This window comes from Armigeres subalbatus, chromosome 1, assembly GCF_024139115.2.
Source record: "Armigeres subalbatus isolate Guangzhou_Male chromosome 1, GZ_Asu_2, whole genome shotgun sequence".
Lineage (NCBI taxonomy): Eukaryota > Metazoa > Arthropoda > Insecta > Diptera > Culicidae > Armigeres > Armigeres subalbatus.
The window spans coordinates 163,958,757-163,984,577 of record NC_085139.1 but is presented as its reverse complement, the minus strand read 5'-3'; the positions used below and the strand labels follow the sequence as shown (position 1 = coordinate 163,984,577).

The 25,821-nt window shown below is 40.4% G+C and overlaps 2 protein-coding genes across 2 annotated transcripts; both read right to left on the bottom strand.

The window, feature by feature from the left end:
- Positions 1-1,172: 1,172 nt before the first annotated feature.
- LOC134208129 (exosome complex component CSL4) lies at positions 1,173-2,383 on the bottom strand. The gene is made up of 4 exons (XM_062684201.1): positions 2,049-2,383; positions 1,837-1,988; positions 1,492-1,588; positions 1,173-1,429 (listed from the first exon to the last, which is right to left on the bottom strand). Exons 1-4 carry the CDS (start codon positions 2,217-2,219, stop codon positions 1,214-1,216), a joined length of 636 nt encoding a protein of 211 aa, XP_062540185.1. The 5' UTR covers positions 2,220-2,383; the 3' UTR covers positions 1,173-1,213.
- A 2,662-nt stretch (positions 2,384-5,045) lies between these two features.
- LOC134205470 (zinc finger protein dpff-1) lies at positions 5,046-25,135 on the bottom strand. Its single transcript, XM_062680736.1, has 5 exons — positions 24,771-25,135; positions 24,248-24,713; positions 6,241-6,353; positions 5,524-6,093; positions 5,046-5,433 (listed from the first exon to the last, which is right to left on the bottom strand). The coding sequence occupies exons 1-5, from the start codon at positions 24,927-24,929 to the stop codon at positions 5,287-5,289; spliced, it is 1,455 nt and encodes a 484-aa protein (XP_062536720.1). The 5' UTR covers positions 24,930-25,135; the 3' UTR covers positions 5,046-5,286.
- Positions 25,136-25,821: the final 686 nt, after the last annotated feature.

Below are 25,821 nucleotides of genomic sequence, written 5' to 3'. Positions count from 1 at the left end.
GAGGTTACTTTTAGCGTCATTTAAATTTCGATCAACAAGGACTGTGATTGATTAGATTTGACATTTATTTAATCACATGCGCCAACCATATTCATGGGAATGGAAATTTTAAAATTTCCGCAGCTCTTGAATTTTGTCACAAGGTTTTTTGACATGTCCCGTTTTGCAAGTGTGTTTGTCCCGTTTTTTCACCGAAATGATCTGGTCACCCTTACTATGACCTATACGAACAACACCTATAGCGAACAAATAGGTAGAAGCAGGCAGGGTAGAAGCCCCGTCCATTATAAATACCAATATATCCGTCCCCAGTAGGCAGCGACATAATTTTTCTTTTTTTTTTACGTCGTTTTATTTTTAAAGTAGCGCGGTTTTTTTTTCGTCGTTTTTTTTGCCTTTCTCGTACAACAAAGTTGTACCAGAAGGCTATAATTTCACTCCTAAAGTGTGTATGTGTGTAGCCCATAAATATTCTTTTTGTTAAACGCGTTTCATATAGAAGGGCTTGACAGATTCGAGTGCAACTGGTTTCATTCGACGGAGCAAATTTCCTAGTTGGACATTATTATTTTTGTTTTTTAATAAATCAAGCAGTTTGGATTATATTTTTATTTTTTAATCAACAAAAACACAAATGCACATTGAATCATCAATCATTTTAGCCGTGGCGCAACCCACGGTAAGTAATTTTTAAGCAACGTACTAGAATTGCACCAAATCTTTTTACCGCCGAGATGTAGGCAATAAGCACTGCATTTATAACATTAATTCGAATTCAACATACTGAATTGAGAAAGGCATCATCACAGATCATCACCACCGGTGGATAAATTTGGGTTTTTTTCATAACGCGGTTTTTTTACGTCGATACCGCGTGAAAAACCACGGAACAGAAAAACTTCAGTGTACTTCTGACTTCTGAGTGCAAAGCTGGCGTACCATGCGCCTCCATCAGGATAGTTCAGCATCGAAAATCTCTACTAGTAAACAGCCGAAAACCACCTCTCCCCAATCCGAAGAGTCAGAATAAATTGTCGATAATCTCATTTGAAATTGAAACAGTCTTCTTGTGTGAGAAAAGTGGAAATCAGACACTCATTATGTAGAATAAAGCACAATTGTACATAATTTGAACTAAACAAAAAAAAAAGGAATGCTCCACTGAATCAACATTTGTTATAGGACAAGCATTGAATTTATTATTTCTAAGATATTAAAGTTTTCCGTCATAATTTTGCGGTGCAGTTTCGGGAACTATTTTCGCCACTTTTCGTGGCTCTTTAACCAACGTTACGGGACACTGCATCTCCGTCCATCCTATCGGTACCATAGGCGTTGGGTCCGAGCTCTTATTCGACATGGCAACCGCCACTCCAAGTTCGTTTTCAGCCGTCGTAAGATGATAGGTGTTGAGTTCGACCAGTGGGAGCTGAAACCGAGAGCAGGTGTTAATATAGGAATCGTGTTTGTCAAAGTTGGGACAGTTATTACCACACGAGCCAGTATTACATCGCCAGGTCGAAAACATTTGTACATTTCAACGCGATCTTTTTCGGTAGCACGTACATCTTCTTTGCGCAAGATTCCTCTGTTGATTTAGAATAAAGCATTAACAATATCTAATTACTTATGAAACAAAATGCGAGATTTTTTGAAGAGCAGTGGATAAAATTTCATTGAATCTAAATGATATTTCACGCTCGTGTAAGTATAATTCAGGTGAGTTTTCAGGATTCTGCTAGATGATCCAAAAGAGATTCTCGGGAATCTCTCGGAAGTAACAGATTAATAAAATTGGAAATATCTATAATCATTGGAAATCTCATCAATAGTTACCTGTACGGCCTGTTGAGGCACGTTTTTCCAATACAGATGATAACGCATTTCGCAAATCGCTGGTTAATTACTGTGATTTTGGCGGTTACAACATCTCCTACCACAGGAACGACCGTCTTGCTTCCGAAGGATGCCACCGAAATATAGTTGTTCTAAAAATAATAGTACCTTGCAGGAATAATGTATACCGATCACAAAATATTAGACTTTACCTTATGCCGCTTACGAATCTTCACCACGCCGGACAGACTCGCATGCAGGTAGCCTAACTTTTCGTAAGTTCCTTCGCCACCCACCGTGTACTCTGTGACGGCGCATAGACGTTGTCCCGGGACGCAAATATGGATCGCTTCGTCGTCGTTTTCATGAGCCGTTTTGACCATATTTGAATGATTTTATTTACAATCGTCGTCGATGTGGTAGAAATCACTTATTTATGGAAATTTTACACTTTTAGTTGTATCACACAAAAATAATAAAACAAGATTCTCCTCGCAAGTTGAACCAGAACGACCAGAACCAAAGAGCATGCAAGCAAACAGCGCCGAAGCCGATGTAAACAAATACAAACAAAAGGCCTTTTCCGCATGACGTTTAGCAAAAACGCAAAAACGTTTAATTTCAAGCACAACTTTTCAATCTGACGAATTTTGAATGTTTACGTTTTTACAGGAGAATATGATGCAAAACAAAAGATATTTTAGTTATTTACTAGATAAAGATTGTCGCTGTCGTCGCTGTCCTCTTTTGCTGGCGAGGATAGGGGAGCTAAATGTCAAAGAAGGAAAATCCATACGATTTGACAGGTATGTACCGCACATGTTTCGGACAGCAGAACAAAGGGAACAGAAGCGACAATCTTTATCTAGTAACTAAAATATCTTTTTGCAAAACGTACATTACCACTCAAAAATGCAACATGACTACAATCACGAGAAAACCGAAAAAAAAATAAACGCACTGCAAATTAAAACTATTTTACACTTGATTCTATGCTTTAAACTTACGTACCTTAAAGTACTTGCACAAGGCACCTTTGCTTGTTTTATATCATTCGCAGTGCATTCGTATTGGTGACTCAAAAAAAGGTGACAGCGATGGTCGGGTCACAAATTTAGGCCGCGCCATCGCGTAACGGAATCCCATGAGCAATCTATCTATTCCTCTCATTCGACAACATTTAATTCGACACTTTTTAATTCGTACCCCGGTAATTCACTAAACAAACACTTGTCGAATTAAAAAGTGCTGGAGCACGTGCTCAGCTGTCACATTTCGCTCTAGCCGAACCAACACTTTCTCATCAGGCGCGAAACTCACTACAACACAATAGCACACAATAGGAAGAACCAAAACACAATAAAGGCAAATAGAGTTGCAAAACACGTATGAAATGAATAAGTGTAAGGTAGCCAGTTTGTCGAAATAAAACGTTACCCCGTTTGCTCGACACCAATCACTGTCGAACGAGCGGGGTTCTACGGAAAAACGACCCTGAGTAAAAGGACAACAGATGTCCCTAGCAAGTTAAAAGTCTTGCAATTGGCGCCCAACGTTTATTTTTTTATTATCAGACTAAGGCCGGCGTGGCCTGTGCAGTGCATAGAATTCTTCTCCATTCAGATCGGTCCATTGCTGCACGTCGCCAATCATCGCAGTCTGCGGATTGGTCCGCAAATTGGCCCCCACTTGATCGATCTACCATGCTCGCTGTGCATCTCGTCTTCTCATTCCCGTCGGATCGTTATCGAGAACCATTTTCACCGGATTATTGTCCGACATTTTGGCTACGTGCCCGGCCCACCGCAGTCTTCCGATTTTTGCGGTGTGAACGATCGATGGTTCTCCCAACAGCTGATGCAACGTACGTCCACCATCTGCACCCCACCATAGATGGTACGCAGCAGTTTCCTTTCAAGAATTCCAAGTACGCATTGGTCCTCCACAAGCATCGTCCAGGTCTCGTGTCCGTAGAGAACTACCGGTCTAATAAGCGTTTTGTAGATAGTCAGTTTGGTACGGCGGCGAACTCTATTCGATCGGAGTGTTTTGCAGAGTCCAAAGTACGTACGATTTTCTGCCATGATGCGTCTCCGAATTTCCCGGCTGGTTTCGTTATCGGAGATCACCAGTGAGCCCAAGTACACGAAGTATTCAACCACCCGATTTCGTCACCACCAATAATTGGCGCCCAACGTGGGTTCTTCAAATGCACAAGACGCTTTTTCAATCCATGTATCTAGTATCTAGAAAAATCTCCAAACATTGTGGGTAACATCGCGACTCGAACGAGTAGCTCATCTTTCAACTTCTTGATTCGCCACCTATTCAAATCAATCTGCTTCGTAAAACTCATCACTTCCCGAAACATCCAATAAATCTTGATCTACTAATTGCTCCTCCTGCTTCAGCACGTCATTTTTATAATCCTCCTACCTTGGCTCTCCTGCTCGCTTTGATTCACGATCTACAGCCAGTGGAAACTGCGTGGCAGTACAGTCGTGGTAGCCGAGCCTTCTATGCCATTGGTGCTGGCAGTTTTCTAGAGCATAATTTTCTTCACCTTCGTGGTAAAACCAGCGTGCACAAACCTCCACTACGTAAACCGGTGACTACTGTGTCATCGTTTAAATCGTTATCCTTGCATTGGTCATTTTCGGCAATTACGGTCAAAGAAACACACATGTTCATGTTCCGGCACGAACTTGACGTTACTCATACCGTTGAGGATTTGAGTCTGCTGTTCATTGGCCATTGTAACATCGTAATCCACATGCCCGCGACATTGTTCAACTCCTCTTCGTGATCGATGTGAACCAAACCGAGAGCTGCTATGGCTCCGTTGAATAAAACCGCAAGTCCATTAGCTTACTCGTTATAACTCTCTAGCATAATGATAACGTGTTCCTATGAATGTGCCTCAACTTTTGACTTAGTTGTGCTTGAAGAGCAATGTCCAATGTCCAAATAACTCCGATTATCTTTGAAGGCCACCGATCCTTCATTTAGTTTCTAGAGTTCATATGTTAATAATTCGACAAAGTTCGTCTCCTTCCTCTCCAGATAGAAGCAGTGGCACATAGCCAGAAAGTAAAAAATCGATATGTTTAAACTTAAATTTTTAAATCCCCTCAATTTAATCAAAATTCGCTCTTACCGAAGCAGAAAAATCAACCTATATGAAATGGAATGGATCAAACAAGAGCACATTTCAATAAACACTTATTTTATTTCACAAATAAATAAACTGCAACACTTTAATTCTGTTTAAAACTTTAATCACTAAGGAGCGTGTGTATTTCAGTGAGAAAAAAATCTTTCGAACTCATTGCGTTCTTGCAATTGAATTCACTTACAGAATAGATTTCAATATAATCTAATAAAACAGTTCCTTAAAAATTTAAAACTCATCAAAAGTAGTTTACTAACTCGCAAAAACAAATCCACAATTCAAATCCAAGTCAAACGGAAATCCCTATCATTGTTCTGCATCATGACGATCCGTTGGTAGAGGCTTATCGCAGGTCCCAACTTCAAGCCGAACCCGGACAGTACATCTGATTTTCTCATCAGAACCAATGATGGTCCGTCGATTTCCTGAAATTTAAGAGATATATTAGTTTGTTTGTTAATACAGATGAATAGTAAACAATTGTGAAATGATAAAACAAGATGCTTGCAATTTACCTGTTCTTTGAACAAATGAGCATAATCTGGGAAATAATGATTGAAATATTGATACACGTCTTCGCAAGACCAGTTGTGAACTTCTTCGAAATTATCAAGCCGCGGATCAAACTTCTCCTCGTCATTGACGACATCGTTGTTTTCCTCAGCTGAGTCGTTCTGGTCTGCAGGTTCCATATCATCTGCCTCTTCGTCCTCTTCGTCTTCCTGCTGTTCATCATTCTCCTCATCCTCCTCCTCCTCATCGTCCTCTTCATCATCTTCCATGTCATCTGGCTGCAGTGAACTATCATTGACCGGTCCCGAATCCGACAGAGAAAATGAATCCTTCCGCATCTCATTATCGCTGAAGCCAGCAAATTCCTGATGGGCTTCATCGTCGGCATTGTCGATCGATTCTGGCCGTTTGGCCTCGACCGTTGGCGGTTTTTCCGGTTCCGAGCGAGGCTGCTTAACCGGACTGCGAATCCCAAGACAGCGCTTGCAAACCCATGGACTGTCCGAGTTGGACGGCCCATGACAGTTTGAGTGGAATGCATTCTGGCAATTACAGCAGAACAAAAGATTTCCCTGGAATTTAGAAATATGGATTTTGAAATTTTTAAATTGAATAGTAATTCGTTGTTATAGCTCTAACTTATTGGGTTAATGTTTCGGTTGATCATTATTATTGGTAGAATTTACTAATGACTACTGTAGAAAATAGCAAATACTTACGCCTCGTAACGATTTGCCACAAACAACACATTCGATACATTGGAAACAGCGGAAGTTGATCCGAATCGGGAATTTCTGATAGACAGGATGAGCTCGCAGGCATTTCGAGTGTGCTAGGAAAAAGATGTGAACCATATCTATTAGTTAATTGGAATACATGATTTTTCTTGTGATTTTGATTATTTTAGGTGAATGGATTCCTGACTAAGATCAAGTTACCTACAGTGGTCCTACACACATAGAGCCCCAAGCATGGTGCATAAATACCGACTGCAAAAAAGTGTTCGACTCAGTACCGCACTCGTATAGCTTTTGAAGTTACTGCAGTTGTACAAGATAACGTATTTAGTCACGCAAATGCAGCACGTTTTGTGGATTATAGAGCATCATCAAACCAACGGCCGAATTGGATTGAAATTGAGAGCCGCAAGTCGACATCGGCGAAAGTGTCTCCGATCCCTTCGAAGTCTACAGCTTCATGTTCCCTCTACAACTTTGTCTAAGAGTACATTGCTCTATTGCTAATATTTACAACAGTGTGAAACGCTAGTATCACTTAATATACTAAATGATAATAACACCTATTATCATTTAGTATATTGAGTGATACTAACGTTTCACGCTGTAAATATTAGACATAGAACAATGTACTCTTAGACAAGTTGTAGAGAGAACATGACGCAAGAAGTGCGCTATACAATACTTTTCGGAATTCCTCTGGAATGAGTTATTGGCTGAATACTAAATGATAATGAAATGATAAGTTCAATCCCTGACCCGAGGCGTTGGCTAAATTCCAGGAAGCGCGAGCAGCGGCACGAAAGCCGATCAGTAAGGCAAAGGACCAATCATGGAAAAATTTCGTTCAGCAGTACGACAACCGCGCTGTGGCGACGGGGACTACTCTGCGTAGTAACCGGCAACAGCGCGCGGTAGTCCGGATTCACGGACGATCCCAAAGTGTATTGCGAGAGATCGACGACTTCCAGCTACCCTCCATCGTTCCAGATGGCGAAAGCGACAGCTGAACGATGGCCCATAAATTTGTCGCACAACAATGATAATGCTCAGGGCCAGATTCGATCGGGTTCCCTCTGCTGCAACACCTTCCGCTATCCGTAAAAATGACGTTTCTCGAGCTGATGAACAATATCTGACGCAATGGCGAGTTTCCTTCCAGCTGGCGAAATGTCATCGACGTTCCTATCCCCAAACCGAACTGCCACGAGTCAAGACCGAATGCCTTCCGTCCTATCTCGCTCGTCAGCTGCATCGGCGATTGATTACCGAACTCGAACTCATGTGGACGCCTGCCTACTACCGATGAGCACTGCCTGATAGCAACCCTGGATCTATCGAAAGCGTACGACACCATGACAGCGACACGGCATCATGCGAACTAGTCTTGGCAAGTACATGGTCGGATGCTGAATTTACTGCAGAGTTTCCTGTCGGAACGCACCTTCCTGGAGAGAGAACTGAGTACCTCAGGGTTCTGTCCTGTCCGTAATGCTGTTTCTCATCGCGAAGCAGCCCATTTTCCGCGTGCTGCCCGCTGGAATTGAAATCCTTCTGTACGCGGATGTCATCTTCCTCGTGGTGCGTAGAGCAAAAGGAGAAGAATTACACCGCAGACTGCAGGTGCAGACCGCCGTCAAACCTGTGGACAAATGTGCGAAGAGCGTGGGATTCTAGATATCTCCCACCAAACCGCAGACGTTCTACTGCAGCCCAAAGCGCCCCGGTAGCCGGTGAAAACCATCGATTGAAAGCCCGTTCGGAAAATCAACCACCTAAAGTTCTTGAGGTCACTCTGAACCGAGCGCTAATGTTTAAGTCGCACTGGAAATCGTGCGACTCACGACTGCGAATTCTCCAAATGATCAGAGCGAAGGTTCCACGTGGACACGCCGGCATTAGTGGAAATACCGAGGTCGACCGACTAGCAAACGAAGCTAGGAGACAGCCTGCAATCGATATGCCCACGATATGGCACAATTCTCGAGACGTGAAACTTAAGGAAAGGTGGAAAGATAAGATCAGTCCAGCAGACCAGCGTGCGTTGACCCGACTAAGAATTGGCAAGAATAATCCAGTCCTGTCCTACATAAACCCTTTTCCCAGTGTCGTCTGTTGTCGGTGTATCTGGAAACAATCGTGTAGTAGTTTCGGCAACGGCTGGCACTGTGGGGCACTGGCATATATTCATCTACACACAGATACTGTCTTGCCAAAAATTGCAGGCTCCAGGCTTCTCTGAAGAATAACAACAAGCTGAAGTTCATCTGTGCCATCTAATAAAACAGCAGGCTTTTCTCTAAGAGATTTTTCACCTGTCCAGTAATGAATCAGTCGTCAGATTTAGCGACATCGAGCTTGTTAGAGGCCTCACTACAGATTCTTCCCTGGCAAAGGAAGAATTTCCTAGCTGCATTCGGACAACGCGACTACATTCAATGGTGCATCACACGCCCTCAATCGCAGCTACTGGATGCTGAAAGTGCGGCCATCATGTCGCTCTACTGTCATCACCAGAACTAAGCATATGAAACCGTCGTTCCGGATAGAACAACCCGGAAGAACAAACTTGTTCCTCAACATTGAAAAATCCAGTTCGCAGCCAATGCATCTAACACCCTCTCCTCGACCACCGGGAGCACGCTTGCCCTGAGATCTACGAGGCTCCTCTTCTTGACAATGGACCACTTTGCTCTTCGCATCAAAAGGGTCAGGTGGAACTCCTTTCGTTGACCTTGCAGAACGACGAGGTGCTCCATCGTGTTGCTCCTCCTGGATATCATTCAACTCCTTCTGAATCTCGATCAAATTATCATCCATGCAAGCCGCTTCACTTCCACAAGCTTCCACAAGCAGGATCTTCGAAACCACGCATCAAATTTTCACACGACTTCTCTTCAAAGCCACAGAATTCTGCATCTTGGGTGCCTTCATAATCATCATCAGATTTACAAGATTGTTCATCGAAATAGTCCGATTCCTCCAGGTCTACACTGCTAGTCGGCTTCACTGTTAACGGGATCAACTCTATATAGTTATCAGCAAATGCATCGTCAATCCTATCATTGAATCGCAAGAAGCGAGCATCTCGACAAACACAACTTTGTTAGTCTACAAATCAATAAAATGGCTTTATGCTGCTGCGAGTAACCAACGAATCTCATTTTCATTGCCTTTGATTGTAACTTCGTCCGTTTCTCCTTCGGAATGTATACATACGCCTCTGAATCATATTCATGTCCAGCTTAGTACCATGTCACATTTCAAAAGGCGTTTCCTGCACTGGCTTCGTTTGCAACATATTCTGGAGATAATTGGTAATAGGGTAGAGGCCCAATAACGATAATGTAATCCAGACTCAATAATCATACACCGAGCCATTTCCACAAGCGAACAATGTTTGCGCTCTGCGACTCCGTTCTGCTGTGGCGTGTATGCCGTTGTGAACTGCTGCTGAATACCCTCTTGCTTCAAAAAATCGATCAACGCTGAACTATTGTACTCTCCTCCTTGATCTAATCTGATCACCTTTGGAGGCCTCCCAAACTGCGTTTTCATGAGTCGTACAAAATCACGGAAAGTATCTACAGTCTCTGACTTCTTCTTCAGAATATACAGACTTGTATAGCGGCTATAATCATCGATCAGTGATAAAAAGTACCGACGACCACCGGGTGTGGCCGTCTTTATTGGTCAGAGTAGATTAAGTCCAATACAGCTTTTGATTTCCGCTTGGCCTTCATTGGGAACGACCGCCTTGCCATCTACCCTTGCAAGCAGGGTTAACAATTATAGGGTATAGAACAACTACGTACCTGTATACCAGTTGCTAAACCTTTACGTTCAAGATCCAGGATAGCTCGAGTATCACGATGCCCCAGCTTTCTGTGCCAATGTATGCAGTCCTTCTTGTGGTAGACCACATTGGCCTGCTCAACCATTTGGAGATGGTAGAGGTAGAGGCCCTTGTTTGACACAGCCACAGCAGTAACTCTGTTTCTATGCGTAATCGTATAATCGTTCCGATCGAGAAAAAAAAACTCTGGCTCCTTTTCGCACAAGTCTATCAACCGACACGTGCTCTCAACAGAACCACTAACGCCATCTTCTTTCTTCTGTCTCAAACACAGTAAGCAATTTTTCATAAAAGTAGCATAGAACACCTTTCTTCTTATCATCCGCCTTCAAAACAACCGGATCCAGCACCGATGGTTCTCGCCGCTTGTGCACTTTGTTGATGACTTTCCCTTTCACTAGCTGCAGTGTGAGTTCATCATAAGCACGATTCTCCAGTCAAAACATCGAAGAAATTTGGCAAACTCCCGAAAACTACCACCACCTGAAGAGCTTCGTGCCAGCATTAGCCAACTTCTCGAACAAATCTTCAAACGCTATGAGGTGCTCTTCGATGTTATCGCCATTGTGGTAAATACTGCATGTCGCATATTCTTTTCAGCAAGTGCACTTTTGTTGGGAGTGTTTTCTTCTGGTGTTGCCTTTCCAAATTGTCCCACACTGCTTTTACGGAATTCGTATTCCGGATGTGCCCGTGTTGACTTCTTGTTAACAGCAAACCGACCGTCGCATCATATGACTGCGGAAATCCATATCGGAGTAGGCTATGCCGGAGGTGTGGAGTAGAGTGGCCCAGCCTTGTAGGAGGAGAAAAAAAGTTGTCGAATTCTACGGGGCACCCCCCAGGATTGTGCCTTTGGGTAAGAAAATCAATTTCTGAAAATTTCAGCTCAATCGCTTGTTGCATAAGCTGGCGCATTTGATTTTAAGTTTGTATGGTGGTTTCAGCCAAAATGCTTAGGAAAATACACCTCCGTCACTCTTTCGTTTAGGAAATTGGTTCGGTATGCCCGATTGAGTTCAGAATTGCAACAAAAGGAATTAATATGATAAGGATCAATTCCACAGAACATTATACGATGATTAAATGACTTTTTATAAAGTTTCGGATGATTTATTAGGAGTTGGGTTGTGCACTTTGGAATTCATTGATTGTCATGAAAAACGTGCGCATGTTATCAAAGGTGGCTTAGATATGTGCTGTGGCGCGCGTTCCTCTGCATATGTTTGACCGTGCGCGAAGCCATACATCGCAGGCATCTTTGATGGCATGCGTAATGTTTTTTCATGGCAATCAATGAATTCCAAAGTGCACAACCTAACCCCTAATAGATCAGCCGAAAACTATAGAAAAGTTCATTTAATTGTCGTATAATGTTTTGTGGAATTGATCTTTAACATATCAACTGCCTTTGTTGCAATTATGAGCTCAATCAGGCATACCGAACCAATTTGCTGAACGAAAGTGTGACGGAGGTGTATTTTCCAAACAATTTGGCTGAAATTCGCCAGCTACGGATCGCTAGGGCATGCCGCACCATATCGTATGAAGCGGTTTAAGTCATTGCTTGGATTATGCCAATAGACATACTTCTGGAGGAAGATGTGGACTTTTTTAAATAAAAGGGAATCGGTGCAAGCGTGACGTGTCAAGAGAGCAGCCTTGTTGCTCAATTGGCAAAGAGCAGTCAAAGGTCGTTGGACCTACAGGGTCATTCCGGAAGTATCGTGTTGGGTCAATAGAAAGCATGGTCAGATTAACTTCTACCTTACACAGGTGTTGTCTGAACATGGCTGTTTCAAGAAGGTTTGAATAGGTTCGGGTTCGCGAAGTTCTGCGGAGAATCTGCGGAGTTTCTGGAATGCAAAGGCGAGGTGTAGTCGGTGGAACATGTGATGTTTGCATGCCCGCGATTCGATAGCGAAACGACATGACATGCTGCTTGTCAGCGGCATGGATTTGACCCCGGAAAACTCATTGAGATGATGTGTCGGGACGAGGATATGTAGAATGCGGTGAACACAGCAGCACAACAGATTATGTCGAAGCTTCAGCGATGGTTATGTTTTTGTGGGGTTTGAGTAAAACGCATTCAGCGTGTGTTAATAGATTCACAAGACGCGTCTCGAAGACCGTCGGAAAATGATTTTTGGTTTGCAAAATCACAAGACGCGTCTCGAAGACCGTCGGAAATTGGTTTGTGGTTTGCTAAATCAAAAGACGCGTCTCGAAGACCGTCGGAAAATGATTTGTGGTTTGCAAAATCACAATACGCGTCTCAAAGACCGTCGAAAGTGGTTTATGATGGCACGTCTGAAAGACCGCTGGAAAAATGGATGGTGGTTTGAAGAACATCAAAGCCTCGCCCGGAAGACCGTAGGAAACTGGTTTGTGATTTGCAAAATTACAATGCGCGTTTGGAAGATCGGTGGAAATTGTTTGTGGTTTAGAAAACTGTAAGGCGTGTCTGAAAGGTAGCCGAAAAAAATGTATTGTAGTTTGTGAAACTACAAGGTGCGTATGGAAGACCAACGGAAAATAGTTTACGATCTAGAAAATTTCAAAGTCTTGCGAGCATTGATTTTTATTAAAACAAATTTAGATTTCATGAAGCCACTTGGCGACGTACATTAGACTACCAGTTAAGCTATGATATAACGAAATCTGAGAGAGATGTAGAAATATTCAATGATGTACTGTTCTAACTAACGAACTATTCGGAAAGCCAAATAAATTATCTGGAAATTTATCTTGGAATGTACTGACTGAATGTACCCATAGCGGAATTACCTGTAGGAGCAGATATCTTGGAATTTGAAAAATTAATAAGGTTGCCGGATTTTTGCTGGATTTTACAAAACTATTCGGAGATTCGGATTTATTCGTAAGATTAGTTTGGAGTTATTGGATAGCAGTACTAGTAAATGGTTGATGGTGTACGCAAAACTAAAAGTTGGATTAAATGTACGGATTTGGATTGGATTGGAATTGGATTTTAGATTGGATTTGAATTACATTTGGATTGATTTTGCATTGGATTTGATTTGGATTAGCATGGATTTTCTTATCTTTATTAGGTTGTTCCTCAATCTTATTAGTAATGAAGTTCAACAAGGCTTAGTTTTGGATTGCATTTGGGATGTTTTTAGAAGAAATTGTCATTGTATTTGACAAACAAAAGAGGCCATTGGCTTCGTAAATTTGTTCTCTAATCATCCAACGTAAGTATGAATCACGTTTTATCTTTCGCGACCCACAGTTTGGGAACCCACAATCTGAATCATTGTTCTGGTACATATTAAAACCATGATGTTGATGACAAGTTTATTTTGGTGTGCAGCTTTCAATGGAGTTAACCGGTTGCTCAAATGCAACCGATGTTCACCTTCTCCTCATTTGAATAGCCCAGGAGAAAAACAAGCATTGCATCCTATGCCAGAAGATTTTTTTTTTTTGCATTTTTAATGAGAGAAGAAGGGAAATTTGGGGTTTGAGTAAAATCCTTTCAGTGTGTGTTAATCAGGGCTTGTAAAAAGTGCAGATTTGTGAATATACTCTATGATTATTTGTTGCATGGAAATTCTCAGATTCGTCGAAAGAGAGGAGATACACATATTCGATGTACTGTGTTTGTCGCACAAATACTGCACGAGAGAGTTGTCGTGCTTCATTTTTGCGTATGAAGTATTGTAGCTCGGTGTTGCAACCTACTCACAACATTATTTAGCGACAAAGCTTCTCTCTCGCTTTGCTTGTGTTGCTGGCATTATTTACTGGTTTGTTTTGCTCGGAAGTAGGGATCCTATAATGAGAGATATGCGAAAGCGGCCATTGTAAGCCAATCGAGCATTGAGAACTGTCAAAACGTGAGCCAAATGAACGTTGTTATTGTTGCAGATTGAGACGAGGTTGAAAGGTATTGAAATAGATTTTAAGAAATGTTTCATCGAATAAACAATTTGTTTTACTTTCGCGAGTAGAAGTAATCTAGTTTATGTATCGTGTTTCGCCTATTTGTATTGCACTTTTATTTTAGTGATAATGCTTATTTAAACACTGTTAGTGGACAGACAAACATATTCCAAATTGTTATCGATTGCAAAGTCATATATAAGCTACAACATTTTGCGCTGCGGCAAGTTCTGGAAGCGTTTGCTAACAAAAGTAACAGCGTTGCTAAATCGTCTGGAAAAGTATTTGCATATCTCTCATTATAGGATCCCTACTCGGAAGTTCCATTTCTACGGGTCCGGACCGAGAAGGATTGCTTCATGCTACAACATGGCACTGAGGAGATACATGTTTAATTCGTTCAGTACTGTAGTAAGAAAACGTATAGACACAATCAACATACGTTCACAATTCGCACGCTGGAAGCGTGCAATAATAGAATGGTGGAGCATAGGGAATGCACCTAAATTTTGAACTAAAAACGGGAATTTCAATAATTCAATTATTTTCTATGAGAACATTAATGCTTTCAGAGAAATAATACCAGGGGTCTGCGAAGCAGCCATTTTTCTGATGCCAGCATCAAAATTATCGATTTAAATTAATACAAAGGCGTCATCATAGTCGTCTAAACCCTACCATTGAAAATGTGTTTTAAATATCATGATATTTTGGCGAAGTGGAGCGCTTGGTGCCGATCGAAATATGAAAATTTATTAAAGGGATCAATATTCTTGTTTAAATACAGCTCGCATTCATACTTTCGCACAAGTTCTCGAAAAATGATGAAAAATAATTACGTCTATTTAGGAAAAATCAACACGGAATAGGGGTTTGTTTACAAAATAGAATTGTCAGTGGGAAACCCAATTTCAATCGAACAATGGGAAACTCAAAGATGTTGGCTATTGTCAAACGTAAAGGGTAGGATTGGGGGTGCCAGATACCTGAATAATACCTTATGTGAATAAATCCTTAGAATATTCAGAAAATTGTCTCCCACAAACTTTTTCCAACTCCAGCATTTTCAGTTATAAAACATGCCATCAAAACAGGAAGTACTGTGGCACACATAGTACAGTACTTTTAAGCGAACAAAGATCGTAGGAAAAGTACACGGTGGACAATATTAAGCGTGAAAATGTTTCGAAAACTGCTAAAGTATTTTTGGTCTACTGAGCTCCATTATATACAAACGTGATTGGAAGACCAAAGACACGAAGCAACTCATCAATAGGATAAGAACATTTAAATAATTTAGAATTCATCCGCATTGTGGCGCTAGCGTCTATGAGACAACCAGTTGAATAAGATATCTCGGAGTCTGTGAAATTTAGACAGTTGTGATATTCTACAAAGTTGTTCGAAAGATCAAACCCATTGTGAACAACATTTCAATAATTTGGAATTCATCCGCATGGTGGCGCTATCGTCTATGAGACAACCAGTTGAATAAGATATCTCGGAGTCTGTAAAATTTAGACAGTTGTGATATTCTACAAAGTTGTTCGAAAGATTAAACCGGGAGAATATCTCATTATTTCGTAATTCATCCGCATGGTGACACTAGCGTCTATGAGACAACCAGTTGAATTAGATATCTCAGAATCTGTGATATTCAGAGAGTTGTGATCAGTGTTGCAAAGTGTCACCGTTCAAGTCACGCAAAGCGTGACAATAACAAAATCCAGGTCATGTGTGATGCTTAATGTGGATCTCACATGCTTGGTGTAACGATCACCATGAAAGTGACATTTTAGCAACTAGCGCTTGGTCACTCACCATGTCTTCACTCTTCTACCTGTGATCACCAGCATGAATGATAGGAAAACTTTCCTGATGTTGTGGTTGTCATATCCGTGTCATCTTGACTATCGTGATGATCACTTGACCTATGCGGTGTTTGGTTCGAAATCAACGCTCGTCAGCAATGGAATAATCCACTTAGCGGAAATTAATGGATTTTTGCTGTAATAAAAATGCATGAAGCCAAAATAGAACTTTTGGGAACATTTAAGTGTTCTTATTGTTTATGTTGACTTTATGTGCAATATTCTAAGAGGTGCTGTAAAAAGAAAAGTACATACATAGTTTTTCCAAATTTGATCCAGACTATCTTTTGAAAAAGGCCAAATTTTTTTTTATTAATTTTTTCAAATGGATACAATCAAAAAACGACGCATCCTACAAAAAATGTTGTATGGGCGACTATCGCAAAATCAGTCAAAGTTTCTAATAAAGATATTGGAAACAATTCAAATTGAGCCCTACACTGAAAAAAATCAGTTTTAAAAATTAAAACTCGATTTGCGAAAAAATACTTTTTTTTATTTGTATGAAATTGTGTCTCAAGATAGGAAATTATGTTCCCTACCAACCGTCCATACATCGCAAGCTTGACACTTTTAAGGGAAAAAAGTTTTTCTAACAAAAATTTTTTCTTGTCGGATTTGTTTTTGTTTTTTTCAGTGTCAAGGAGTGTCAGTGGAATTAACATATACATTAGGGTGGCTCAAATTAGTATGGAAAAAACTTTGTTCAATTTTTTTGATGGGCCGCCCTCTTATTCGGTTCTATTTGATGCCCTGATGCTCTGGACAAAATTTCAACCAAATCGGTCAACGTTTGGGCAGTGCTAAACTCGTTGGAAGTTTATATTGAAAAATATATGCAGAAACATCCAAAAACAGTAAATTGCAGCTGGACTATACAACTTACGATGAAGAACTATGATACTCATTCAGATCTTGGAGAATTTAATACAGAATGTTATGCAGAAAACCGCGAGAAGATTCGAGTTTTCCCGGCAAAGTTATTAGCATTTCTCTGCAGTGGGGTTTGAGCAAATTTCGTTTCTTTTACCTTTGAAAAGAAATAAATTCACCCCTACAACACTCCAGTAAAATGCTAATATCTTTGCGTAATAAACTCTAATCTTCTCGCGGTTTTCAGCATAACATTCTGTATTTTATTTTACAAGAACTGAATGAGTATCATGGTTCTTAATCGTAAATTGTGCCGTCCAACTGCAAATAGCTGTTTTTGGATGCTTCTGCATACATTTTTCCATATAAACTTCCAACGAGTTTAGCACTGCCCAAACGTTGACCGATTTGGCTGAAATTTTGTCCAGAGCATCAGGGCATCAAATAGAACCGAATAAGAGGGCGGCCCATCAAAAAATTTGAAAAAGTGTTTTTTGAGCCACCCTAATATACATACATATACTAAAATATTCCTGTACAGTCAAGCAGAGTACAATATTTAGGTCGTAACTAATCGCAACCGATGTAGGGTAAAATGCCTAATAGTGGACCCCCTAGTAGCGAAATTTTGCTCTTCCTAGCATAAGGAGTGGAAATTTTCAAAATATCAATTTTGTGTGATATCTAATATCAAGCTCTGCATCTCCTCTTCACGATACATACATAAAACACTCAAATACTCGACGTTATTCTTTGAAATTAACATTGTAAAGTCGGACTGAATTTGCCCTATAGTAGACCCCCTGGGGGTCCATAATAGGAAATTGCTTCCCTATAGTCGACACTTCATTTGATTTTCATGTTTCATTTCGGGACGTTCTTCTTCCCTATTATGGACCCCCCAAAATATTCCTATAATGGACACTCTCGTGTTCATTTTTTATAGAATTGTAAAAAATCATCTAATTTTACTTTCCATAGCATTTTCAATGCATCTAATCAAATCATAGGACTGTAAGGTAGGTTCTCCCGATGGAATTTCATAGCAAAATGTTTCCATTGTGCTGTAATAATAAAAAAATGCCTGGAGGGACCACTATTGGTTGAGGGTCCACTATTGGGCATTTTACCCTAAATACACTGAAAATAATTTCGACAAGAAAAAGTTTTTGTTAAGAAAACTTTTTTTCCTTCAAAGTGCCCAGCTTGCGATGTACGGACGGTTGGTAGGGAACATAATCACCTATCGTGAGGCACAATTTCATTCAAATTAAAAAGGGCGTTTTTTTGCAAATCGAGTTTTAATTTTTAAAACTGTTTTTTTTCCAGTGTGGGGTTCAATTTGAAATGTTTCCGATATCTTTATTAGAAACTTTGACTGATTTTGCGATAGTCACCCATATAACATTTTTTTATAGGATGCGTCGTTTTTTGATTGTATCCATTTGAAAAAATCAATAAAAAAAAATTGGCCTTTTTTAAAAGATAGTCTGGATCAAATTTGTAAAAACTAACTTGTAGTTCAACTAACTAGGCCAAATTCACCATTCACCAGCCGTTCACAAATACGGCCCATACAAATTTCAAAACCCTTGCATACAAAATACGTTACGAGAGGGTGGGTGGGGGCTGAAAATGGTCCATTTTAGCGTTATGTAATTTGTGAATGAACCCTTAATTTAACTATTGATTTATCCGATTTATCAATTAAAAACGACGTCAGTCCAATCAAACGACGACAAAATCAATCAATAACGGTGTTCATCTGCACTTTTGACAGCTGACCGACCTGATGCTCTTTATGGTTCTCAGCTTGTGGTTGTGAATCTGGGTGTCACGCTTACCTAAGGTACTCACGTGTCAGCTTCTACATGTCAGGATGCGCTTGCCGTGATTGTCAGTAAAGAACATGGTTTAAAAGCGTGGTGGTTTTTGTTTTCATATCTGATCATCTGGTGATGGTCACGACATTTTGCAAGACTGGTTGTGATATTCCACAAAGTTATAGATCAATTCTTAACTGAACTAATCTTCAACATAATGGGTTTTGGCTTTGTAGTATACAGCTACTTGCCAAATTGTATAGATTCCGAGATATCCTACCTTGCCGAAGGTCTCATGTACACTAGCGCCGTTCGGTGGATCAATTCTGAACTAAACTATTCTTCAACATAATGGTTTTGATCTTTTGTAGACTTTGTAGAAGACGGCTTCTGTCTGAATTGAATAGATTCCGAGATATTCTACCTTGCCAAAAGTCTCTTGTACACTAGCGCCGTTGGTTGAATGAATTCTGAACAAACTAATCTTCAACATGATGGTTTTTACCATCCAAACAGATTTGTAGAATACAGCTACTTGCTAAATTGTATGGATTCTAAGATATTCTACTTTGCTGAAAGTCTTATGTATACTAGCGCCTTTGGGTGTGCGAATTTCGAACTAAACTAATCTCCAACATAATGGTTTTGACTTTCCGAACAACTTTGTAGAAGACGGCTACTTTCCAAGTTGAATAGATTCCGAGATATCCTACCTTGCCTGAACTAAGTTTATCTTTAACATAATGGTTTTAAACTTGTGAACAACTTTGTAGAAGACAGTTTCTTTCTGAATTGAATAGATTCCGAGATATCCTACATCATCTTCCAAAAATATTTGTAGAGTACGTCTACTTGCTAAATTGTATGGATTCCGAGATATCCTATCTTGCAGAAAGTCTCATGAACAATGAATTCCGAACTAAATTAATCTTCAACAAAATGGTTTTGACCTTCCGAAGAACTTTGTGAAAGACGACTACTTTCTAAATCTAACCGCTTCCAAGATATCTTCTTCTTTCTTCTTCTTCTATATATATAAAAATCAATCTATGTATGTATGTTCGCTAACTACTTCTGAACCACTTGGCCGAATTCAACCAAATTTGGTACACACGTTCTCTATCCTCAGGGGAAGTTGAAAAGGGGGGGGGGGGGGTCATTTAGAAAAGGGGGAGGGGTTTTGTTTAGAAAACGAACAATTATGTGTAACTTGCATCTCCTAGGACCGATTTCAATCAAATTTTGTACACATATTCAATATAAGGAGACAACCATATGAGAGTGTAATCTTTGAAAGGGGGAGGGTCTGGAGGGAGGGTATGGTTCAGAAAACGGGTAATTCAGAGTAAATTCTGAACCCCTGCACCGATTTCAACCAAATTTGGTACAAACATTCTCTACCCTAAACAAAAGATAACAAAGCGGGTGGGGCGGTCATTGTAAAAAAGGGAGGGTATGGGGGAGGGTTGTCTTTATAAAACGAGCAATTCAGTGTAACTCCCAACCCCAGTACCCATATCAACCAAATTTTGTACACATATTCACTAAGAGTAGTCGATCATATGGAAGTGTAATTTGGGAAAGAGGGAGGGGCTGGGGGAGGGTATTGTTCAGAAAACAAGCAATTCAGTGTATCTTTTGAACCCCTGGACCGATTTCATCCAAATTTGGTACACACATTCTCTATCCTAAGGAGAAAATAACAAAGGGTGGTATGATCATTGGGAAAAAGGGAGGGTAAGGGGAAGGGTTGTATTTAGAAAAGAGCAATTCAGTGTAACACCTAACTCCCAGGACCGATTTCAACCAAAATTGGTGTACACATTTTCTATCCCAAGGAGAAGATAACAAAGGAGGTGGGAGGGTCATTGGGGAAAAAGGGAAGTTATGGGGAAGGTTGTCTTTAAAAAAATGAGCAATTCAGTGTAACTCCCAGGATAAATTACAACCAGATTTGGTACACTTATTCTCTATTTTTGGAAGATGTTTATTGAAAAGGTAGAAGGGCCAAACAAATATATAAAATAGATTGATACAAAGGAACAATTCTATGAGCGGTAGATCTACCTCTGTGGGTTTTGTGCTACAGCATTGGACATTTTAATTGAATAATTTACTTTTCAGTCCCTAGCAAAGCCGAATACATATAGCTATTAGCTATCTATATATCTCGGATACTTATTCAACGTATGTGACGTATGTGATTTTGTAAACAAAAATTTAAACGTTGATTTCTGCAATCTGATAGCACTCCCACGCAAACCATCGCCACATACAGGTAGGGGAGGTTTCGGCTACATGTTCGTTGTGTTGGTTTGCGTAGGAGTGCCATCATATTTGACAAATCGACGTATGCATCTTTGTTTACAAAATCACATACGTCCTTTTGAATAAGTACCTGAGATATATAAAACTCAATGTTTGTATGTTTGTGTGTATGCTCCAGCCTAACTTCTGAACCCATTATTGTATTGTTTAGTTATCGATCAATTTAACCATTTATCGAAATTATGGTTGCCCAGTGACAAGCAATGATTAATGTGTTTCCTTCTGGATGGTGAATGTGATCCCTTCTTTAAAAATAGACGTTTGCCCGGAATAAGGCATCGGTGGATGTTTTTCCTTCTTTAGAAATAAACGTTTGCCCGGAATATGGCGATTATGGGTTTGCTCCCTTCTTCAAAACCAGTCAATGTTTTCAAATGAAATCTGCCTTCTTCTGATCAAATGATGAAGTATCGATAAGAAAACGCAATTATCCTGTTGACCAATTGGTTTATTCATTTTCCGATTGTGAAAAAAAAACTGCGAATCAAACTGGCAATTCCGAGCAAGGCCGGGTACATAAAGCTAGTATTAGATATACTATACCCCATTAGTCTCTAACCCGTAGGAATAAACGCATTTTTTTAATACGCGTGTGGATCAAACTGCTTCGTAAAAACACGTATTCAGAGAGAAGCGCTACATTTGTCTCGTATATTGCAGCCTGAGAATAGCTGCAAAATTCCGAATTGTGTTGGTTTGTTATGTATCATCTTCTCCCGTAATGCAATGCATGATTGACATCAACACAAGAGTTCGTTACAATCGCTTCCCTCGGTAGGCGATCAAACAACGAACATGTATGATTCAGTAGCTTATGTGTGACAAGAGCATCGAAGCTTCGTGTTGCTTGCCGAATTTGTTTCCTCACTACCACTGGCTGCTTGTGAAGCAAGCAAGAGAATGAGGCATGCGTGGTTTGCTCATCTTCATTGGATTGCAAGCCCTGGTGTTAATAGATTTATACATCAGCGTGTCAATCGGCGAGCAGCAAGCCATGACTTTTTCTCCTCTAGTCAGACCTCAGTGGCGTGCACACGCATTCACGGAGAGTCGCTGCCATAATATCGGCCACACAGCTTTGAACAAAACCAGCAGCTGCAGTAGAGGCCTGTGATGTTGTGAACACCTTGTTCACCCCGGCAACCTTCATGCCGGGGTGCTCGACTCTTTCGTCAGTTAATGATGGAGATCGTTAGGTTACTGCCATGGCTTGCGATCGCCGGATGGTGAGGTTACCACCAAGATGAATACACCACTAGGTGTTCCAATCTGCCAAATTCACGATTCAGTCATCTTGGATTTTAGTATGGGAGAGCCAGCCGGTTTGTTTATGTTTTGCACCGAAAATGAATTTTTCACCCCCGCCTTCTTCTCATCCATAAATTGGGCAGGTTGAAACACCTAGCTGTGTATTCATCTTGGTTACCACTCATGAAGTCGATGTGTTTCTTCTAATGCCTTATGCGTTAGCATAAGTATGAGCGTTCTAAATAGTCTGCCCTGAAGTATTGCATAATTTCGGGCCGGGGGGTATGAACTGGCGTAAGGGGTTCGGTTTTAGTGGGTCGGGTGAGCTTCTAAATAATACCCATCCCCACACTACCTGAGTTAACCTCCTCAGGTGTCTGTTTGCAGATTTCCGATTACCCTGGCTCAAAAAAATGTTGTGCTCCTGGACTCGATAAAAAAGGCCTTAAAGTAGGCAACAAAATGTTTTAGTACAGGTGAATAGCTTCAGACTCAGATATCGGATTATTGATATACCAAGTGGCACTAATTTATTTGAGCTGCCTATTACAAATAGAATCCCAGACAAAAGGTCGCTATGAATACAACAGATTGATTGATGTAGACAAAATGCAACACACAAACAAATGTATTTGCGAAAGTTACTGACGGACCAAAACCTCATAGCAGTTTCTCTTAGGACATTCGTCGTGCTTTAATTGTTTTTCATGATATGTTTCAATAAAAATATTGTAATATAGCTCTTAATGTAGAGCCCAACGAAACATCACGCCCAGCTTAATGACCCACATATGTATGTAATTTGACTACAAGTTTAGTAATTTGTAAGACACTATTTATCGATTCTATTAATAGATTGCGACATTTGCTGCCGAAAAATATGGTGGGCTTATTTTAGTTAAGGATCTAACTAACATGATGACTCACGTTCTGCCACTGGCCTGTCTCCGTCTGTAGTGTTCCACGTTCTTCCGGGTCCCTTACTGCCCTCTTCTTCTCAAGAATTGGACTGCCAGTCATCAACCTGGTTTGCATATTTTATTTAGCCCTCTCTGACGAACATATAAACATATTTCGAGTAAATGATTAGAATTTTACCCGATTTCAGCTTGCAAAGTCCTCAAGAAAGCCTCAGAAATAACAATTTGCATGTTTTTGTCCCATTTTTAGTGATATTGCAGCATTAACTTTGAGGTTATGGTTCTTACAGTTTGATGTAAATATTTCGTATGTTTCTGTTTCACGAACCAAGTTTTCAATCGTGAGTTTGGCTGCAGATATACAAAAGTATATCGAAAATTATTTGCCATAAATTGACAATGATCTATACTGCCGTTCTACGCATAACTGTCCCATGTACATAGGAAATCCCAGCAAACATGGGACAAATATGCGTATGACGGCAGTATAATACTGCCCACAATCCCATATTTGTGCAATATGAATAGAAAACCCAGCAAAGATGAGACTCATATGCGATCATAGGCAGTATATTGTCCAACATGGTTCTGTAAATGATAGAGTTGAAAATGGCGCCGGAAGCTATTACTGCGGGGAACTGGAAGAGTTGATTGAAACGCTACGCTGTAAGCAGCCAATTTTTATATTATAGAATTTAATGCAAAGAAAAACAATACATAATTTTCCTTGTGATTAAATTATTTTTCAACTGAATAAAAAACTTGTTTCTTTTATTTTGTAGCTTGCAATAATGCAAAAATAATGTGTAAAAGGGTACAACAAAGTATGTATATAGGGAAATTATTATCTTTTCAGTAACCCAAGCATACGGCCTACGTGATTCATCAATAATATGATAAAACCACAACAATGCATAATTAGAATTAAACAATATTCACATTTTTTTGTTTTCACTTATTTTAATAAACTATAACTTTAAGTAATATTAATTTTGTACGACATAAAGTAAAAAAAATGACTGAGAACGGATTTCTATCCCAGAAGAGACCCGACATTTCCGCTTGCTATTTTCAAAGGCATCTACGATCAGATGCAATTCCACAATCCTTTCCAACAAATAAAATGGTAACTTTGATCAACGAAAAAGGAAAACTCACCTCGAAAAGCGCAGCTGGGGCAATCAATCAGCTTGAATCCGCGGCGCTGCTGTTCCACCTTGTGACACATGTCGCAATTGGGTTCCCGTTTGATGATGAAGTCATGTTTTCGGACCGTGTTTCCACTGCCGCCCGGTTCCGACAGCCCACCGGCCAAAGCATCGGACGTGGACGATGACGATGAAGATGGACCACCGCCAAGTACTTTCGGTCGGCTGTAGCTGGTGGTCAACAGGGTTGCTGAGATTTGTTTGGTGGTTGTAACCGAGGCGGGACTCAGCGTCAGCCGCAACTTGGGCACGGTACCGTTATCGGTTGCTGGCCCGTCCGACTTGGAGGGGGATCTGGAAATCAAGTTTTCCGATTTTGACGAACCAACTGGTGGCTCGCTGGAGGGTAAATCCGCCTTGCGAACCCGCTTTCTCGGTACGTAATTATCAGATGGATCGAATACGACTTTTGCTTTCTGAAATATGATTTTCAAATTGGTTACTTAATCGAGTAGGGCGTTTGGGGGTATTACCTTGGTTCTTGAGCCGACACGGGTTGATATGTTGTCACTCTCCGGCGGAAGCGCTGGTGTTCCAGAAGATGACGACGACGAGGCCGTTGTTGCCTCGGTGATGGTAGGCGATGATTTGACTCCGTTCTCCATTTCGGCATTGGTCTTGGTTTTGGCCATCCTGTACGAGGTTGAACTTGCCAACACACGGGTTCTGTGTCACGTCGGATCCGTATTAAATCCGGTGATGCACTCGAGCACTTTATAATTCAACGTTCTACTTCCTTACTCCCAGAGTCGAGTCAGAGTGAGAGTCCCGAATACAAACGCGTCGCACCACAGATGCAGCGTTTTGAGAGGTATGACAGCTACCCGATTTTTCATCGACGATTTATTTCTACCAGCTGGTATGGAAGCGTGCGGCATGGGTACAAATCAGTGAAATGTAGTCTATAAATGTTTAAAGACTAGTTTTTAGGATTCAAATATGTGTTAATACTTGGTGGGGCGGCGATTTTCAATATAAGTTTTTTCATCGAATCGCGTTTAAATCATTTCTAGTCAGTAGTAAGTCTGTGTCTGCAAACCTGTGGCAGTTTACCTGTTACAGGGATTGCTCAATTTTGTGGCGTTGATACATTTTCCAATAAGATTCAAAGCATGACGAAAAATGTGCTCCCGGGAGTGATCAGCATTTGCAAAAATCATGATTGTAATAGCAAATTCTTTACTACCTCTGAATCTGAACTAAAATTGGAATAAAGGTAATCTATAATGATGTTTGCTATAAGAAAAGAATCGAGAAGTCAATCGCCTTCAAAGTTCACTCAGACTGTTGTTTCAACTGAATGCTTCGAGATGTCTTTAACCAAAGAATTATGTGTTATTGTTTAATCTATTATTAAATATCTTTTATGTCTATGAGCTGACCAAATAATGAGCAAAAAAAGTTACATATAAACTACGGAGGAAGATTGTGACTGTCCAAACATCTTTTGTTGGCTGAGAACCCATGCGACCATCTTTCTTTGATGTTTGTAACCTCTTTTTAATAGACCGAATAAAATATTAT

What these genes read in the sequence shown, in the direction of transcription:
- LOC134208129 (XM_062684201.1), bottom strand. Translation starts at nt 2,219, where the DNA reads ATGGTCAAAACGGCTCATGAAAACGACGACGAAGCGATCCATATTTGC. An exon ending in AGATTCGTAAGCGGCATAAG is followed by an intron (nt 1,989 to 2,048) that starts GTAAAGTCTAAT and finishes TATTATTTTTAG; the next exon opens with AACAACTATATTTCGGTGGC. An exon ending in ATGTAATACTGGCTCGTGTG is followed by an intron (nt 1,430 to 1,491) that starts GTAATAACTGTC and finishes TCTCGGTTTCAG; the next exon opens with CTCCCACTGGTCGAACTCAA.
- LOC134205470 (XM_062680736.1), bottom strand. Translation starts at nt 24,929, where the DNA reads ATGGCCAAAACCAAGACCAATGCCGAAATGGAGAACGGAGTCAAATCA. An exon ending in CCCCAGCTGCGCTTTTCGAG is followed by an intron (nt 6,354 to 24,247) that starts GTGAGTTTTCCT and finishes TCTTTTTCCTAG; the next exon opens with CACACTCGAAATGCCTGCGA. An exon ending in GTGGCAAATCGTTACGAGGC is followed by an intron (nt 6,094 to 6,240) that starts GTAAGTATTTGC and finishes TCTAAATTCCAG; the next exon opens with GGAAATCTTTTGTTCTGCTG.